Below are 21,481 nucleotides of genomic sequence, written 5' to 3' on the forward strand. Positions count from 1 at the left end.
TGACAGTCACCATCCCTTAACCAGACATGCCCAATCTAAGGACCTGAATTGTCAGTGTGAAACAAGGAGGAAAAGTGATCATAATGTTTCATTTAATTAATTTATATTATATGAATAGATAATTCAAATTAAACAATTTTAGTTTTTGTTCTGACCCCCACCCCAACAATTTATCTGATCCTGGTTCATAATTCAAAGTCAACATATGATTGTACATTCCTTAAAATATAGAAAATTATTTGCTTCTTGTCTTACCCCATTGATGAATGTAAATATTTCTCACATAAAATAGATTTATATTAGTAGAAAATTCAAGAAATATATTGTCAAGTTTACCCAACAGGCAGGACTATAATAAATTAGGCAAACTCATAAGATCCCAAGAACTTACAATAAGTAATATTTATTAAAGAAAAGTTAGGAAGCCATAACAAAAGAATTCTAGTGACTGCTATGTTTCAAGAGCAAACCAAATACATACATACATACATACATACATACATATATATATATATATATTCAAATTCTTTGGGAGGCCTTTTCCTTTCCTGCACTGGGCCAGGCTGCCTGGGCCCTTCTTTTGTGTGGGAAGGCCAGTTTCCATCTGCCCCTTACTGTTGCAATAGACAGATCTGTTACCCTGATTTTGTGAGAATTAATCCTTACATACATTATTTTCTGGAGAATATTATAATGTTTTTCTTCCTGGAAATTTTTCAACTCTTGAAAAATAATAAAGCATTAGAAGGCCACTATTAAACACATAAACTGTGTTTCAATAAATAAGGAAAAAGTGATTGAGAAATTGGAACAGACAGCCCAGTGATGGTTCACATCACAAAAAGGAAGTTACCGCTTCCCCTTCAATGTCTGAATCTCTGCTTAACTCTTTCTCATCTGATTTCCATCTGTCACACTATCAGTCTCTTTTCCATAACTCTATGCTTTCATATGGCTAGGGTATAATGTCCTAATTTTATATAGAGTTATTTCTGGGATTCTCAGCCAAAACATAGCTGGAAATGCAATTTTGTTCTTTGTGTATCAATTTCCACATACCATTCACCTATCAGGATAAAGAACAATATGTGTTCAAATTAAAGCAAAATTGTGAAAGGGCATCCACAAGAAATTAGCAAATACACAAAACTATTCAGTGTTTGGCACATAAACAATATTCAGAATGAAATCAAGATGCAATTTGCAAATCTATTTACTCTCCCTTTCTTCTTCTGCTTAGGAAGCATCTCAACGATCTCCAACAGTGAAAGCACAAAGGAAATACCGAACTGCACTAGTGTTTAATACCAGGAATCCATTTTGACAACAATGTTTCCCAGTTTTTATTTTGTAATTAATATTATGATTATATAAAAGGAAATTCTTCTTGTTATTATTATTAATATTATGGTGTGGAATTTTTGTTTTTTTGTTTTGTTTTCCAGGGGACATTCATAAATTGAGCATTTGGCAAACTGTATCACAGTATGATATACAGCTGAATGAAAACTCGGTATAAGACCCTGAATTTAAATGGAAAGAATTGTGCTGTTTTGCCAGTGGCAATCTCAAAAAGCTATTTAATTGCTCCTACCAGACTTGTCTATGTCAAGGCCTTTCAGCTCACTGGTACTATCTGATAAATCTTGAAAACTGTTTCTGTGGGGTCCCTTCTGAAATAATTTTTTTAGATCCCAATGAGGGTGGGTGGGATGCACAAAATGGCCCAGCCACAATTGACCAGATTTCTGAAGAGGCCCTCACTGGTGCATGTTCATACTGATGGTATAATGTAGATACTTACCATGTAAATATCTTTTTATTTCTTGAGAAATAATTTAAAATAATTAATGTTTAGCAAAAGATCAATTTAAAATGAATAAACCACACACAGGCACACACACAGCACACATATTTGCATCGATATCAGAAGCAAAACCATTAACTGGAAGCCTGCGGTGAGCAGCTATGTCACATGTGGGATCTGATCGTATATCAGTTGTCTGTCGTATTTAAATCTATTTCCTTATTTTATCAATACCATGGTGACGAATCCCCTAAAGAAGAGTGTGTGTACTAGTTTAGCCATGTTTCAAAATACAGTATAGTTAAGTCACTTCCTGTTCTTCAGAGGAAGGTGGTAGGGAGAAAGATGTTAATTATAGCCTCTAATGGGTTTAGCTGTAAAGCTCTGAAATACGATGTAAAATCCATGATATACCCAGTTGAATTAGCTAGCTTTCTTCACTGAGAAAAAGCCAAGTATTTAAAGTCCTGTGGAGACTGACTTTTAACCTGTAGTGTTGGCCACTACATGGGAGTTTGTTACTCTTATTTTAACTTTTTAATCCTGATTCTTCCCCACTTTTGCCTCTATACAATCATAGAAGTTCCTTACTGTGTATTTAGCTTCCAGCTCCTCTGATGATGATAGTCAGATGGGTAAATTTATATAGCTTCTGTATGGTTGGTTTTGGACTTTACTGTTCTAAACTGCTGTTTAATGAAAATAGAAATATTAGTTGTTATGGTCTGCTATAGCCATGTTGACTGGAAATTCTGGAATTTTTTTTTAATTTTTATTCATCATATTTATATAGCCACCAATCTCACAGAAAAGTGACTGTAGGTAGTGCACAATAAAACAAAAACCAGTCATAAAATCAAAATATTAAAACAAGAATATTTAAAAACATCAACAATATTATTAATAGCAAGACAGTAGAGAAGAATGATGCTAAAAGCAATGTAGCCATCTCATGAGATCACTGTTTCCGTGACATCCCCAAACCTGCTTATGCAGCCATGTTTTGAGGGCTTTCCAGAAGGAGTCCTCGAAGGTCCTCAGGTTGGGGAAACCTTTTCTATGGCATTATTATTTCCAATGAGAAATAATAGGCTAATATACAATGATGGACTGTTGTTTTATAATATATGACAAGTTTATTTGTTGGGAAACAGATTTGGATGAACTTAATTAGCAATACTATCCTTGATTGGTTTACTATTTTGAGATCATATCTGTGCAGTAAAAATGTCCATATTTTATGGTCACCATTATATTCAGAGATAACTTAGTAAGTTAGTAATATAGAAGATTTATATATATAATTAAGACTACTACTATATTGATATAGCTGGGAAGATTTGAATAATCTCTCTCTCTTTTTCTCTCCCTGTAGCACACTGCAGGAAAAATAGCCCTAAAATATGGTTTCAATACAGAGATCACTCTTTGGAGTTCTTGGTGTCTCTAAGCTCAGTTGTTTGCTTGCAGATACTTTATGATCCAACTAGGTAACATTATCAGTGCCCTGAGAGCACCAAGAACTCCACAGTTCAACCCTGAGCTACAGATATTCTCTTTTATTAAGATCACTCTTTGTTAAAGCCTACTGTACTTTAAAATACTTACTGTACTTAAAAGTATATTACTATCCCATCTAGTTGCATTCTAACCCAATCAAATCTCCTTACCAATAGACCTAACAGTACACAATTACACTGATTACCATTTTGGGAAACTTTCTTCAGGAAGTTCAGAACAGTCCTTGAGCCCTTTGATCAGATATACAAATGTTCAAAGTAATGCCAGGCAGATTACTCTAAATTAGAATCAAATGGAGAAAACTTCCTGTGTTTTTTTCCTATCAATTCTTATTCAGCTTAATGAAAAATAATTTGCTTTAGAAATAATGCTGAATGAGAAAAGAATTGCAGACATTCATAGATAATGACATTCTTGCACTTATTTAGTTATAAGCTAGCCTAGGGATGTGTGAATTACCTGCATTTTGTTCTATAATCCTCTGTCCAGTAGTGGGTGTTGTTCTTGTTTTTTCATGCTTCAGTTGAATCTTAAGGGAAGACATCATGAGAAAATATCTCTGAGTGGGCATTTTACATTACAGTTGTGGTGCTTCTGTCCTTGTTATGTGGCAGTCCTACACTTGAAAATTTTTCAGAAAATTGGCCATTCTGGAAAAATCCAGAGAAAAATCCACCTGATTTCTCTGCCCATAAATCTAAGAGAATGTCTGTGGAAAACCTGGAAACCATGCCAAGAATTTAAAAGAAGGTTTATATGGTGGGGTCATGGTATGAAAGATGTGAAGTAGTAGTTTTTCAATATTTTATCTGTGGTTCCCAAGTTTCAAAAAATGACACTGGGATCTTCCTCCACTTGTGCCTAATCATGATACAAACATGACCTGACAACAAGTGGTCTTCTTTTCATCCCCAGACCATGAGTGACACAGCCATAAGTCATTCATAGTTGTACTAATGTTAAAGTAGATTTTTCTACCTTAAGCTGATAGAACCTAAGAATAGCTGCAAGATGTGTAAAATCTGTTATACTTATATCATTATCCCTAAGATAAAGTCAGGTGATTAGTAATGGGTTGGCTTAGATTGAAACCCACTGGTTATTTCATGGTGATGGCAGCAAGCCCATTTCTGGTCAGCCCATCTTCCACCAGTTTACTATATTCTTTGTTTGCATCCAAACACAGCAGACGTGTGCCAGTGGTCTATCAGAATTATACAACAGAACTAGTCTCCACAGCAGACATACAGTAAGTATTTATATTCTGTGGCCTTTAATAGTTTAGCCAAAGACTGCAACAGCAAATAGTGGAATGACAGGATCAACCTTAGGAAAATATGGACATTGGCCTTTATTGCTTAGGCATCAGGCTAGAAAGCAGGAGACTGAGAGTTCTAGTCCTGCCTTAGGCATGAAAGCTGGCTGGGTGACTTTGGGCCAGTTCCTCTCTATCAGCCCAACTCACCTCACAGGGTGGTTGTTATGGGGAAAATAGGAGGAGGAAGGAGTATTAGGTATGTTCATTGTTTTGAGTCATTTATAAAAATAAGAAAGGCAGGTTAAAAAAAATCTTTTTTAAAAAAAGAGTGAAATCCTAAATAAAAGTGTTGCTTGCGCTTTTGCCCCCTTCTTGACGTCAATCTGTTTTATTTTTTTAAACTTATTCAATGGGATGTAGGAGGAGTACCATAGGCTGGAGTCTAGAGATGAAATCAGTCCGGCAGAAAGACACCACTACTCATGTTCCTGCTGCTGCACAATGATTGGTGGATGGCTTTGGGCTGTTTTTGTTTTGTTTTTCCCTGATGGCTGGTAATGTTCAGAAGCAGGATAGAGATCAGCAATGGTAGCAGTAAATTTCATGCTGACTAGGTATATAATTCAGCAATGGAAAAAAAGAGGTTGGGACTAATTCTTGTCAACAGATTCTATTATTTTTACATCCATAAAAAAGAATCTGCCAGTGAATGAAAGAGAGAGAGAGAGAGAGGGAGAAGGATTATAGCTCTGAGTAAAATAAAATCTTCAGAGGAATCAGTTTAAAAGTTGGTGCAGCCCTTTCAGATCTTGTGGAAACATTCTAAAACGTTTCTTTCTACAAAACAAATATTAGAACTGGAGGATTCACATTTAAATCCACATTTGAACATGAAAAATATTAACAATGTAGTATATGCAAACTGATCTATTGTCACTGTCATTTCAGGTAAAGACTGTTTTGGTATATTCAAAAGACATATATCAATGTACTTTTTTTTATTAAAGAATGTATTTTGCTGAGGCGCTAATCCCTAAAAAAATCCTTAGTGATTTCTTAGGTTCACTAACCTCCAAAATGTAAAGAATAGCTTCCTTTTTCAGGACTACTATGCCTCAGGAACTGTGGAAATAGTGATGTTCCCAATCAACACATTTATTGTTTAGGCAGCATAAAACACAATCACAGAGGATTCCAGTCCTCCCTTATTCCCATCCTCCTTATAAGGAATTCAAGCCAGCATACGTGGTCCTGTCCTGTTCTCACAGTTCTCCAAGATAAGTTAAGCTGAGAGACAATGATTAACTAAAGGTGTCATTAAGCATTGTGACTGAGTTTCTTCCAATTTATGCTCAATAAACTAGCTACCAGGTAATTAAATAATGGGGGAGGGGGGCATACATCCATGCTGTATGCAAAACAAAAACAAAAACAAGTGAAAATTAATAATTTATCTTTGCATAAACCATGATTGACCCTTATCCTTCCTGTTAAACTACAAGTAAGATATTTCCCATAAATTCCTTGCACCTTCCACTCCCCCTGTCAGATCATTGGCTTCATTTTACATTTTAAATCTTAAATGTTGCTTGTCCAGATAATGGCAGCTGTATTCTTTATAAAATGCTTATTCTAGGGATATATAGAGAAAATAAATATTGAAGGGGAAAGAATGGAAAGGAGGAACAGGAAAACAGCAACAACTAACTCAGCAAGTTAGTCTGTGTCTGTAGTGTCAATCCCAAAATGTTAGCAGTTTGAGAAAAAAGTGAATCATGTTCTTTTGTTAGTTTTTGTGAAATAGTTATGATTGAATTTCTTTCTTTTTATGCTGTGTGTTCTTCGACATATTTCTTTCCAGTCCTTAAAAATGCAATCTGCAAAGTCTCTTTTTCACTTATACCTCAGCTGAAATCACTTAGAATTTGAGAACATTTCTGAGATCACCCCTACCATTTCTTCTCTCTGTTTCATTTTGCCCTCATGATGCTTTGGAATAATGCCAGGCCAATAGAATTATGGAGGGATGCAAAATGGTGTCCAGATGCCAAAATTGTGCTATTTACATATTCAACTGACTTAGAAAATAAGAAGGGGTCTGAAGGGGATGGCAGGAGGAATTTAATTAAATGATTTCTACCGTTTATTTGCTTACTTTAAATGGCTGGATATCTTGAGAGGCGTTGGTGTACAGATCAGATTTGATCCAACAATTGCAATGAATATAGTTTTATTTAAATGCTTGGAAATGAGGACTACTCATCCCATGAGTAGCTCCACATCTAATTATCCTGCTTCTGTCAATGATACTCTTTGTGTTAGTTTCTACAGTAGAGTTAGGCAATGTATTTTCAGCAAAGGCCTACATTTTGTTTTAAAATGTATAGGATTTTAGGAGATATGTGCAGTGATACAGTGACATCATTAGGTGTCATAGGGGGGCTTTTTTATTTTTCTGAGCACGGGGGTGCCATTTATTTTATAAGATTTTTTTTTTTTTTTGCAGTTTATTATGAGGTTGATAAAGAATTGAGAGGATACGAGTAGCCTGTAGGAACACTCTCGAATGTATTCATACAAATTGCACAGAATCTGTAGAAAGACAGGCTTAGCACAATTCATTATGAAATTTATTTATTCTTTTTTTTTTCCTCTATGAGCAAGAAGCCAGACAGAGCACTAAACAAGCACTAAAGGTTGGTAACAAAATTTCAAACAAAAAATGTATTGATTAAAATAAAAAACCCTAAAATTTCTAGGATAGGTCTGACAAAAGAGTTGAATCTTTACAAATTTTCTAAACAATGGAAGAGTTGGGGTACAATGCAATTCCTGTGGGGATATGGTCCACTGCAAGCAATTTAGGAGAAGGACTTCTCCATATGCCAGAAAGATGGTGCACAGACTGTAGGGGACATCTTTATGAGAGCTTTCCTAGAAATCTTAACACTGATCAAGTTTGTAACAGAAAAGAGGTCCTTTAGATAGTCAAGCACTAAGCCTTTTAGAGCGTTAAGGCCTTATGGCTCATAAGCAACTAGCAATCAGTGCATTTTCTGATACAGGCATTATATGCTCCCTGTCCCTTGTATCAGTCAGAAACCTAATTGCTGCAGTTTGTACCAATTGTATCTTCTGGACACTGTTCAAAGGTACAGTAGCTTCATTGCCCTTCCAGCAATGGCATCCATAGGAACCAAAACCTTTCATCAGAATGACAAAAGCTGTGTCATAACATTGCAGTGAAAGCTTTGTCACGTTGTGATGCACATAGAAAAGGATTGGGGCTTGTGCTGCAATTCCATAATTCATCAGTCTAACCCCCCCTTACCTATCTACTGTGTAGGAGTACTAAATATGGGATGTAACAAAGACATAGATAACTATCACCAGATATAAATGAGCCAGAAAGGGCTGCAACTAGAGTACTAAATATAACTGTATAGAAGTACTCTTCATAACATCTGCCACCTGTGAATCCAGCAATAGCTGAAAATAACAGAGCACCGTGTCTGCAAAACTATCCTTGTATGTGTGTGTGTGTGGGGGGGCAATCTTCCCCAAAACAATGTAAATTCTTCATAGCACACCATCAACTGTCGTAGCTCTCTCCCCTCTAACATCTTGGTCATGGAGGTGCTGCAGAGCAATGTTGCCCTGTTCTGGGTGGATGCAGAAAACTAACCACCCTTGGCAGCTTCCATTGCTGCACTGTAGGAGTTCAGATGAGCCTCAATCCATATACATTCTGATCTGTCCCAAGAATTATTTCATTTCTATAGCCGCTGCCAGACCATCCACTTTGTACATCTCCGCTTCCTAGTAAATAGGACTGATCTGACTCTCCATGAGGGAAGAGAGTACCTAGGAACATTAATATCTATTCTCCAAGTTATCTCTATATTCCACAGCTGAGCCAAGGCACGTGATTAAAGCAGGAAATTCCCCAAGCACATTTGTAGAACCAACTGACTCCATCAGGTACTTGAGTCAGACTATTTTAACCAGTTCTCCATCCTTGCAAAATCTTAAATTGACCAGAGTATCTGTTCATGCCAAAGGAATGGCATAGCTCCACTCAAATAAAAAAGACAAATCCAGCATATGCTCTGACGCATGAGTGGGGTCAGATATCAACCGGGCCAGGCCTATGGTCATCATGGAGGATGAGAAGTCACAAGCCACTCCTGAATGGACAACCTCAACCCTAAACTAGCATCCTAGAGTAAGCCAATGTCACAAATGCATTATCCTGCATTTTCCTGATGCATTTATTACCACTATGTCACAACTATTTAGCCATCCATATCATGCACCCCTTCTTCAAGAGCCTGTTTGTATATAAAAAAATAAAAGTGGGATGCCCTCAGCCAGAAGGAACTTCTAAAGGAGCAGTGCCCTTTGTAATCACCCCACTGGTGGCGACCTTATAAGGCCCAGGAAGCTGATGTTGTAATGCACATCCGTCTCTTCTACAGTTTCCCTGGGGCAAGTGGTAGGCTATTGGGAGTGTTGTTATAGTTGAATGCTATGTGTGACTCATGTGTTTTACTGGATGCTTACAAAACAAGCCTGCCCAATTCTACAACGATCAGGTTGCTGTACACATGGTAACCATCTTTTCATAGACTCCTACAGTGATTTCACCTTAGGCAAACTGATGCCGATTTGCCTTTCATTTTAAGGTTTAAATGAGTCAGACAACTGCAATACTTAAAAAATAAGCAAGACAAATGCATGAAAGATATAAATATACATATACATAAAAATAAATATATACTGTATTGGTTTTATTGTTGCATTTGAATATTTCTACTGTAAAAAAGGCAGTGATTTTGAAATTGTTGAAAATAAATGTATTTTTGTACATCACACCTGTCGGTTTGCATTATTTTAATAGCTGTAATATAAAGCAAGGCTTCATGGTGTAGCATTTTTCTTTCTTAGGCTGCAGTTCCAATGCTACATAAAATGTACTTTGCTTTCATATCCTTCCTTGACATGGGCTCTTTGGAGAAAAGATCTGAAGAAAAGTAGCAATTTTTACTACAATAAATCTTAAACATCACTTAACGTCTTCTGGATGTCATGCTGTCAAAGCCATAGGTGCTGCACATTTATACTTTCTCTTTAATTCATTCAATGTTTTCTGTGAAATGCAACAGTTTTAAATAGTGTTCTGTAAATTTTGGAGAGAAGCAGTTGTGGTCTGGGATATTTCTCAAAAGATTTCTCCAACTTAATATTTAATGCCATTTCTCCACAGATGCTTTCACAAATTGTACTGTTGTATGTATATGGTCATACATACATTTATGCAAAATTATAGCTTGGCTATAGCCTATTTATATCATTTAAATTAACACAAAAACATATGGAAGTTTTCTAATTCTCCAGAACTTTTTCATACTGATCTAATAAAAAGAACATTAGGAAGAAATGTAAACAAAATAGAATCATAAGATGAATGTTTCAGTCAGTATTAAGATAAAGACAGTGTCTGAATTCAATCAGTTTAGGGGGTATTCATCAAAGCACAGTGCTCTGTTCTGTCATTACCCTCACCTCAATAGCCTAGAAGAGGCCTAGAAGAGCAGAGACACAGAAGAATCACAGTCCTCTTATATAGAAGGGAGAGAGTAATTTTGGTTGGTGGCTGGTCTGTGGTCAGGAAAGTGAAATTTACTGTTTTGCCTATTAGCTTGGTGAAATTGGATCCTTAAAATGAGCAGTCCTTCTCAGATTGCATGAACTCTTCGTATGGAATTGGACTGCAACCTGGGTGGTTAATATCTGCCAGGGAACATAAAAAGCAACCTTAATCATATTGATGTACAGAAGAAAAATCTCTGAAATCCATCCCAAATGACAGCTTAGACAATGCTTCATTAAGTCCAACTAAATTCACACAAAAAGGCATGCCCCATTCATGAACCCCAAAACTCTTTTTTGGGTTGATGTTATAGAAACAGGAAGTGGTACAAAAGGGGGAAAAGACTGAAATCTAAATAAGAATTCTGGAGAACTCTTGCATAATTTTATTAATTATGCTTGCATAATTTTGCAAAACTTGCATAATTTTATTAATTTGACTCATCTTTCTGTTTTGTTTCTCCATGGACCAAAATGTTTTTTTTTTAATGTAAATATTTCTTGGTTTTCAGTAACATATTTTAAAATAATCATTTTGCACAGCCTGTTGTTTACAACTCAGCCTTAGGATATGCAGCAAAGAGAGTGAAATTCAGATCCAGTACAAGACTTTACACCTTACAGGCATTATGTCCAAGCAATTTCCTTTTCCCCTACTCTGTTTTTCTTGGCATTTTTCTCCATACAGTAATACATTTATTAAGCATTAATGAAGTGCTATTGGACTATTGACATATTATTGCAACAGAGCAGCTGAGTGTGATTCTCTCCGTATGAATCTTGGCACAATATAAGGGGACCAATGGTTGAAAATCGAAGATATGGAGACACAATTACTTAGTGCAATATTTTATAATGTTGCTTTTCTCTGAAGTTGAGAGATCACTTTATGAGAAAAGCAGAAAAATAGCAGTAATAAAGTCATATAACCTAATATGTGTACAGTGACTCTAGAGATGCTTACTCTAGCAATAAGTAACTTTGTGTAGCAGGACAGAAATTCAACCTTAGTTTAAGAGTAGATGCAGAAATGGATATAACTTGTGCTGTGTCAGTGGTCTTATATTTCACTTGCACATCATACATGTCATTTAAGGAATGTACTATTAATATTTCTTTGGCTGTTCAGCAAAGCTTATCTGTAGCACTATAACTGAATTATAAAGGGAAGAACATTCAACAAAAGGATATCTTATTGCTCTCTCTTTAAAGGATGTAACTTCAACAAGTTTAAGTGTAAAAAAAGGACCATTTTGCTAAGTGTAACCAACTACTAACTCAAAATTGGGAATGGGTTTGATTGCCTGCTAAAAAATCATTATTTCAAGTTAGCGATGAGCTAAATTTTCAGGAGTTTTAGCTTTTGATGGAAAAAAGGGCAAACAGATCTCCTCCCCAAAAATCTATGCAACCCAAAAGGTGAGTGCAGAAAAATATAAGCTGTTAACCTAAGTTATGATGAAAGAAGGAGGCCCTGAGCTAGCATCATGAAAACATATGATTACTAATTTGAGAGCTGCTTCTCCCGACATAAGCAGCATACACTTCTGCTAGAAGAGCTATTCAGTCATCCAATATGGTGCATACTCTGTTTCCATTTCTTCCAGTACTTAAGGGCAGGAAGTTCCTCTTTCTCCCTCACTATCTCTCTTTCTTTCTTTTTGTATATCCCACAAAACTGGACAAGAGTTTTACTAGGAGTTACCACAGGTTCAATTTTTTTTTTCTCCAGTACAAATTCAGGAATGCAGCTAACATTCAGTTGAAAACTGAATGGTGAGAATCATCTCTGCATTATTCCTATGAATACTGTCACTTGTACACATGTGGGTTCCATAACCTCTCCAAGTCAATGTTCATCTAAGGACGCATATTTTTGAAATGAGAGCAAACAAGTGTGTTGGTTAGGAATATGGGTTTTATCTAAAGTGATAATCTAATACTGTAAGTATTGTTCAATTAATAATTGAATCTAAGTGATCACCTTTCCCTAATAAAATCTGCCTGCCCTATCAGGATAATCAGAGGATGCCTGCTGAAGGTTCCCAACTATCAGGTGGTAGAAGGGGGAGGGGCCATGGTGGCCATTCTTTGTAGGGGCTTCCATTTTATGGAAGAGTTGAAGTAAAGGTGACTCCCCCTCTTAAGGCTTTCTTGAAAGTTGTAAGGACCTGGCTTTTCCAGAAGGCCTTTTAGAAGTGATTCCAGAGCCATTAATGCAAAATTTAGTTTTATTTTATTGATATATTTCATCGCCATCCATCCATCCATCCATCCATCCATCTATCAAACTGCCTAGAGTCCAAGTGGATTGAGATAATGTGTAAAACAAACAAATAAATCCCATTCAGTACTACTTTTGTGTGTTTGGTAACTTCATGATTTTTAAAGTGAGGATATCTGATAGTAGCACTCACAGGAGGATAGATGGTCTTGCGATTTAAGCTAAGAGTAATTGGAGAAAGCACATTTTGCTCTATTTTATCTAGTATTCAGTAAAGAGCTTCAACAATACAATTATATACAGATCTACTCAGAAATAAACTTATTTTATTTATTTATTTATTAAATTTCTCCCCCGCCCATCTCTCCCCAATGGGGGTCTCTGGGCGACTCACACAAAACATTAAAACCATAAATATATATAAATACATAAAACATCAAAATATAAAAAAAAACATTACTGAAAAAGGAAAAGGAGAGTCCAAGAAGATGTATAGGACAAAATTGTACTATGTTTAGTGGTTAGAGTGACTAAGTTGCAGCCTAAGGGGAGTAAAAACTGAAGAAAGGTGACAACAACATTTAACTTTCCAGCTGCTAATGGTGCAAAACAAAGAGGCCCTAGGACTAAAGGTTATCTGATATTCTTATACACTATATATTGAACAACTTTTTCTGAATTCATGTTCTCCAACTACAACTACCCTTATACTAGGAGCATTCTAGGAATTTCCAGTGTCTCTAGAGGGCATCAGGTTGGAGAAGGCTGATGTGGAAAAAGAAGGAAACTAACATCCATTTTAGGGTCCAGCTGTTTCTTTGAAAACAATGAAAAACAAGAATACTTTAATGGATTTCCCAATTAGCAGTGAATTTTAAATGAGAGTGTCAGACTGTAGAATTTCATGGCCAGATGTTTAGAATAAATTAAGGGCCCATTGACTTCTAGCCTGTGGAATTCTGCATGCATAACTTCCCAGGATTTCATTTCATTTCATTTTAAATGACAGAGCTATCATCCTGTAACAATGATATAGAAGGCAAAAGGGAGATCTCTTTGATGATTCTGGGACATTTTAATATCCTAAATAAATGTTCCCTTTTTGGTAGAGAAATATATTCACTGTTATTATATTACAGTTTAGAATTTCTAGCAACTCCATCTATTTGTTGCCAGGACAATATTGTTGATTTTTTTTTTATTAGAACTTTTATTAAGATATATAAAAAGTACAGATAAAATATAAATAGAAAAGAATAGAAAAGAAAGAAGATAGAACTAAAAGAAAAAGACGAAAACTAAAATAGTGAGAATAGGTAGAAAGATGAAATGGAAAATGACTTCCGACTATCTCCAATACAGATATGAGTACAAATTTGAAAAAAGTTAATCTCTTACCACTAATCAGTCCAAATTCACATTATTTCTATCAACACAAACCATCTAATCATTAAATCCCACAATCAAAGCTTAATTTTTTCCCAACCCAAGCACATAATTTAAGAAGGGTTGCCATGAGGAGACAAACTTAGAAACGGTATTATCTCTTATTAAAGCTGTTAACTTCGCCATTGATCCAAGTCCATTAATTTAATAATCCATTCTTCCACTGTAGGTATTTGTGAGTCTTTCTATCTTTGCACGAAGAACAGTCTTGCAGCTATGATCATATATGGAAACAAAGTTCCATGTTGTTTCTCCAATCATTTCTCCATCAAACCCAGCAGAAACAATTCTGTTTTTTTCTTTTTTTAATGTTCGCTTTAAGAATCTTTTGAATAGCAATACGTTTCTGGTCCCAAAATTTTTGGCCTTTTCACAAGTCCACCAAAGATGATAAAAGGTTCCTTCACCTTGTGAATATTTCCAACAAACATTTGTTATACCAGTATACATTTCTGATAAATTATCAGGAGTTAAATACCAGCAGCACATGGTTTTATAAAAAAAAATCTTTTAAATTATAATTCAACGTAAATTTCAAACCTTTGTTCCACATATTTTCCCATTGTTCCAACATGATATTGTGTCCAAAGTTTTTAGCCCATTTTTAGCCCATCATACATTTCTTAACTTGTTCATCTTCTAAGTTCATCTGTAACAACATCTTATACATTTTAGCAATAACATGTTCATCATTTGTACAAAGTTGAGTCTCAAAATAAGATATTTCATTAACAAATCTATAATTCTTTTTATCCAGCTTAAAACATTCAAACAATTGCATATGAGTAAACCAGTGACATATAAATCCTTCTAATTCTAACTGTTCTCTTGTTTTAAAACTTGGTTCACCCTCCTCAAAATTTAGTAAATCTTTATATTTTAACCACTTCATTTCTCCCACATTTTCTCTTCTAGTAAATGTTTCCTGAGGTGACAACCACAAAGATACATTAGGAGACAATCTTACCTTATATTTATTCCAAATCCACAGTAAGGCATTCCTAATATAATGATTTTTTAAATCCTTATTAACTTTAACTTTATCATACCACAAATCGGCTTGCCACCCGAATCTTAATTCATGACCTTCAGGTTGTAATTCATGACCTTCAAGTTCTTTATTCTCCAAGGTTTTCCACTCCTTCATCCAAAGCAAACACCAAGCATCAAAATACAGTTTAAAATTAGGCAGACCCAAACCTCCTCGTTCCTTGGCATCTTGTAACAGTTTATATTTAATTCTCGATTTTTTGTCTTGCCAAATGAACTTAGATATATCTCTCTGCCACTGTTTAAATGGTAAATCTGTAGTCAGAATCACTATAGTCTGGAAAAGAAACAACATCCTAGGCAAAACATTCATTTTAATCACTGAGAGACAATTGTAATTTTTCCCATCTTACCAAATCTTTTTTCACTTCATTCCAAATTTTGCCATAGTTATTCTGGAACAACACACTATTTTTGGTAGACAAAATCACCCCCAAATATCTCACCTATTTTTCAGTCCTGAAACCTGTCTTGCTCATCAGAAGATCTTGATTAGGCAGGGTCATGTTTTTAATTAACATTTTTGTTTTTTGTTTATTTACTTTAAAACCCGCCAGTGAACCAAATTACTTCAATTTCTTCATCAAGTGCTCAGCAGATACCAGAGGGTCTTGTAATATCAAAACTAAATCATCAGCAAAAGCCCTCAATTTAAAAACCTCATTTAATCTTTAAGGGATCCCTTCTAATGTCTCTCTTAAGAACTTTGAGAACCAAAATAAAGAACAAAGGTGATAATGGGCAACCTTGTCTTGTTCCTTTTTGTATATGACATGATTCAGTTAGTTCTTCATTCACAATAATACTAGCCTTCTGAGGCATATAAATTGACTTTATTCCCTGTACAAAATGTTCTCCAAAGTCCATACTTTCCAAAACTTTAAACATAAACATCCAATTCAAATTATCAAAGGCTTTCTCTGCATCCAAAAAAATAAGAGCCGCCTGTCATTCATTATATTGTAAATATTCTATAGTATCCAGCATGACCCTAACAATGTCTCTTAGTTGCCTTTTAGGCAAAAATCCACACTGATCATGATGAATATTCCTGCAAGATTTTTTTTAACCTTTGTGCCAACACTGAAGCAAATATTTTATCATCATTGTTCAACAGCGAAATTGGTCTATAATTCTTAATTAAAAGAGGATCCTGTCCTTCTTTAGGTAGAAGCACAATGTTGGCTTCCTTCCATGAGTCAGGCATTGCCGCACCCAACAATATAGAATTCATCAATCTTTTAAAAAGTAAAAGAATCTCATCTTCAAAGCATTTATAATATATTGGAGGTAATCCATCAGGTCCTGATGCTTTTCCTGGTTGAAGCCTAATTCTCTTTATGGCTTCAGCTATTTCAAAGATAGTTATAGGACTGCTCCATATTAGTTTCTGTGGCTGTAAAAGTTTTGGTAATTTTTTTTTTATTCAAATATTTATCAACCTTTTCCAAATAAATTTCTTGTTTTTTATATAAATTAGAAAAGAAATTATGAAATGCTTTTTTAATCTTTTCATTATCCAGTAATTCCACATTTTCTTCTTGAATTTTAGAAATCATTTTCTTATCTCTCTCTTTCCTTCATTTGTATGCTAACCATCTTCCTGGTTTATTTGCAAATTCCAAATATCTCTGTTTAGCATATCTTAATTTCATTTCAATTTCTTTCACAGCCAACATTAAAATTGTTGATTTTATCTGACTTAAGAAACTGTTTCCTTGAGAAATTCAACAGTATGGAAAGGAATGAGGAAATTTAAGGACATCTTTAAGAAGACTCAGTACAATCACCATATTGTTACTCCTTCAGGTAAACCTCCCCCTTCCCCGGTATTTTAGTGAGGATAAAATCAGGCCAATTCATTAAAAAGTCTATTAGATCTTTTACAGAAATTGCTTTAGTGCTTTACCCTAGTAGTACAATTTCATCTGCATCAGATATCCAGAGGTATGATAACAGCCTATAATTCTGCCATTCAAACAGATCTTTAGCCCCAACTACTGAAAAACTATCATTTAAAAGAAATTTTGGTCCCTAGTTAGTTTCTGACTTACACTTAAAGTGTAAATTCAAGATCAGAAAGTAGAGCAAAAATCTAGAAAACCACAAACCACTGATAAGAGGACTCATTCCAACTATCCCTTTCTAATTATTTTATTCTGCTGGAGCAGAAAAACCAGCATTATCATCAAAACTTAGTATCTGCTCAGGCAAAGTTCCCACTTTTCCATCACTTTTAACCCCAACTTCATCTGTTACTGCTAAGGAATGATTTTCCTCCTTGGTACTTACTTAGATTGGTAATTATTTTGTATCCAAAATTGAAAAGATCCAAGCATAGTTTTTGTAGTATGCCCTACCATTTCAAACTGAAAAGGTAATACCTCCACAGAATTTTCTTTTTCTTCAATAATAAGAAAAGCAGTGTTAGCCAAAATCATTTCAGCAGCCCCTATACCCAGTGATTCCTTTCCCTCTTTCCTTTATTTCTTTATTGCCCCTTTCTTTCAATTTCCTAGCAAATTGCTCTTTTTCTACTGTCAGTTTTCCAGAGGATCTGAAATATGTTTACCTTTTCCCTGTTTTGGAAGAACAAGAAAAGAGCCCTTGAACTTTCTCAGTGTTCCATTCATAATCCATTCCACTCAAAATTCTTGAGAGATTAGCTCTTTCTCACTTCATTCCAGTTCTTACCAGCAGTGATCTCAGCTGGGTTCCCCTGTGGGATATTCTACCAAGTAGGCATTGGCTCATGTTATAAATGATCTGCTGGTAGTCATCTGTCAGTACTAGTGATATTATATCTCCTGTATTTGATATATTGAAGCATCAATGATTATTTATCCACTTAGGTTTTCCTGGTGTTTCCAGCACATTTGAATGGTTATAGTCTCACTTAATTCATCACACTTTTTCTACTATGTGGAATTATTCTATTTCCCAGGCATTTTCACCATCAGTTGGTTTTTTTTTTTTTTAATTTCCTTTATACTTTTTTCCTTATGCCCTTTGGTAGCTTATCAGTTTAACTGTCACATGAAGGCTGACCAACACGCAGGTGTACTCTTTTGTTCCTGTTCTAGATGATGTGATGGGACTCAGAATTAGGAAGGACTCTTTTGTTAAGGAGTGAAGAATTAGAAGGATATAAAAGTAACTGAATTATGAGTTCATGAAGAGAGACATCAGGTAGAAGTGGCACAGAGAGAGAGAGGTGTCAAGTGGGTTCCAGCTGACAATAATTCTATGGCTAGGAAAAGAAGAAGAAAGAGAAGAAAGATAGCCTAAGAAGATAAGGAAACCACTTGGGAAGTCTTAAATTTCTCTGAAACAGGGAACCTGAAAACATGGAGGACCAAGAATTTTATTTGGCAATGCCGAGCCACAAGAAGAAGCAGCTGACCACATTCATGGAGGAGGAAAAGAACCAAGTTAAGTGACAAAGAAGACAGGATCTTCAGTGACATCAGGCATCCAAAAGAAATGAGAAGAGTCCGAGTTGTTCAGAAACAGCTGATTGGTTGTACTGCCAACAACCAACTTGTTGTTGTTGTTGTTCATCTTACAGCAAGCAGTTCAAGGCAACTCTTGAATGGCAGTGTGTGAGTGAGAAGGCAATAGTAAACTACTGGCTCTCTGCAGGACAAAAGGGGATTATCTCATTGAGCTCAGTACAGATTCATTAAAATTATTTAGTTTGTATATCTGTATATACAATGTTTCTATTGATAATGGTAAAGCTATTATTGTTCACCACTGACAATTTTTTTTAACACACTACATTTGCATGCCAAAATTCCTAGATACATTCCCTGTTATCTCCAATTGTCTGATTCAGCACAAGGCAGCTCTAAATGTTTTCAAGCAAAGTAATTTCATCTTCAGTTGTGCTACATAATGTCTTGTGACAGGTGGACTATTTGTTCTTTATAAAATAGCTGAGATTTTCTGATAAACAACATCAATGTAGTTTATTTACAATGACTAAATATATAAAACTGCCTAGAATACTTAGTCTGCTTTTCATAGTAAAAATTTTACTCTTCGGGTAATTCCAAGCTTCTTTCTTGGTGCTCCCTTTCTATTTACAGTAATAGCTCCTCTTTATCTACACTGATTAGGATCACATTTCACTACATATAATCAATACATCATAAAAAAAAAAAAGTAAGGTGGCAGTAGCAGTTATAGTAAGAAAGCACCATATTTCGATAGGTCCCTAGGAATTAACTATGACCTAATATCTGTAGTTATCATTTGTTTGGTGCATTGGAACTTATGTATGGAAGAAAATGATGTGAATATAACCAATGGCATAATCAAAATCTAGCAAGAATTTATTTTGTACAAATTCCAGTAGATTTGCACAATTATATATAAGCATTCCCAAGTAAGTTTTGCTGCACAAACCCAGCTATTGCTTTTCCTACAGTATTGTTTTGGATTATCAGATCTGGCCTGCAAAATCAGGACATGTACTAGATGTAAGCAAAGAATTCAGATTTTGGTATCTCTTTGTTGTCACCTGGCAGTCATGCATATGTTTGTAGTCCAGATCTAGTTTTGCTGGTATTGTTCCAATTGATTAACTGATTTACTTAGTAGAAAGAAAACAATATAATTTTACTAATTTAAAAATTGTACGTGTATTCTTTCACTGATGGACAGTTACTGTTATTAAATACAATAAAAGTCACATAATGAAGCATTGAAATTATTTAATTGCTCATTGAATCAATTGTTTAGCTTTAAATTAACACATTTAATTGACTAAGCATCATTTAATGAATCAATATAGCTTTATGAATAAAATCTATTTCAGCTGTTTTAACAAATGCTATTTCTTAAATTTAGCAATGTGATTAAATTTCATGCCAGTAGATTTTCTCTTCTAAAGTAAAATATTATCTCTCATACACATATACACACAAGCAGTTAAACTAATCTAACTTTAGTAATTTTAAGCTACAAACTACATACTAGAGAGAGCTCTGTAATTTTCCTATATGTTTGGTTCATTTTTTAAAGAGATGATCAGCCTGTCAAATTAGTTAGGATGATTAGTTAGGATGAAGCTGACAAAAATGGGGCTATTTATCCTTCACTGCTCATTTTCAGCACAGAATAGCTTTTAGCAAGCTAACTTTTCATTTGTAAATAATCTGAAGTCTTTGTTTTTCTCTCTCCCATCCTATGTGAAAAAAGAGACAATTCTGAGCTAAAAATCTCCTAAAAGAAAAACATTTGATATTTTTCCCCATCAAACCCTTCCTTTGCTCCAGTGTGTTTAAAAAAAAAAGTTGGAAGAAAAAAAATGGTGCTCAAACCTCCAGGACAGGGTGAAGAATGGATGACATCTTGCCTCAGATGACACTGGGAAATGATGGCAGGCTATTGGCATAGAGGGCTGTATTATATGGAGCTAGATGACCGCATTTGGATGAAGCAGACAATTATGTTATTTTGCCAGCATTAGAGAAATAGTACCATCGACTAAGGATATGGAATAGAAGTGCTATTTTGATCTTGGTCTCAGGATCTCAGATGGCCAGGCCATCTTAAAAAACAATTGCATTTACCCCACTTACCTTGAGTACTGTAGTGGCATAGAGGATGAACTTCAATATCACTTATGAAGGGACTAATTGTCTTCCTAGTGTGCCTGAACCTTCCATAGCAAACAGGTGTGGAAAAATTAAATTATCTGTGTCAATTTACACAGTTTCCCTTCACAGCTAGCTCCTAGTTTCCAAATGGTCAAATCCATCTCCTTGGCAAATATGGGGAAAGACACTGATTTGTACTCTATGGCTCATTGTGTTGTGTTCCCTGAGACGACTGAATTTGTAATGCTGAGTGATTCCTAATTAGAGATGTTTGTAGGCTTTAAGAAGCAGGAAAGAGTAAAGTACAGATAAAATGTTGTCCCTTAAAGTGTTTAATGATCCTGAAACACTTATGTGTCTTTCCTCTTTGCTAGCAATAAAAAAAATCAACAATAATAAATAACTAACCATTTGCTGTCTTTGCAGGCTATCCAAAATGAGCAGCTTGAAGCAATTGAATCACTCTTCCTAATGAGAGGCCAGACCTGGCATTTTTTTAATTAACAAAGTGTATACTTTTTATGAAACTTATCACAGGGTGTGGGTGAAATACAGTTTCTGAAGAATGTTAGCTTCTACACAGTGCTCAAAATGATCTCACAGATATGAAACAGTTTAGAAAAGGCATCAGTCATGCAAAAGGAATAGTAAAAGACACATCACTGTGTATGAATCAAGACCAAAAAAAAAAAAAATTGCATGAGGACAGTTACAGAGACCAAAGGACATGTTACATTAAGTATATGGCTGGAACTAAAATTGACAACCAATTCATGGCAGCAGAACAGTGATGGGGCTGCCACCAATGTCCTTCCTGAGCAGGCAGTCCACTGCCTCAGTTTGCCACATTGGGTGTCCAGGTCTGAAGAGAGTTTACTTGTAGACCTTTGAATACTCATAGAACATTCCTGGTGACT

General features: G+C 35.2%; 1 protein-coding gene across 1 annotated transcript in view; it reads left to right on the forward strand.

Moving 5' to 3' along the window:
* Nucleotides 1–1,305, forward strand: part of SORCS3 (sortilin related VPS10 domain containing receptor 3) — a 525,782-nt gene extending 524,477 nt beyond the window's left edge. The window contains exon 27 of the mRNA XM_088132244.1: nucleotides 1,241–1,305. Within this exon, the coding sequence (XP_087988370.1) occupies nucleotides 1,241–1,305 (65 nt within the window). The remainder of the gene's footprint in view (nucleotides 1–1,240) is intronic.
* The last annotated feature ends 20,176 nt before the right edge of the window (nucleotides 1,306–21,481 follow it).

Source organism: Python bivittatus, unplaced genomic scaffold, assembly GCF_059951505.1.
Source record: "Python bivittatus isolate LINGU-HERP-01145 unplaced genomic scaffold, Pbiv_v1 ctg000980_np1212, whole genome shotgun sequence".
Taxonomy (NCBI): domain Eukaryota; kingdom Metazoa; phylum Chordata; class Lepidosauria; order Squamata; family Pythonidae; genus Python; species Python bivittatus.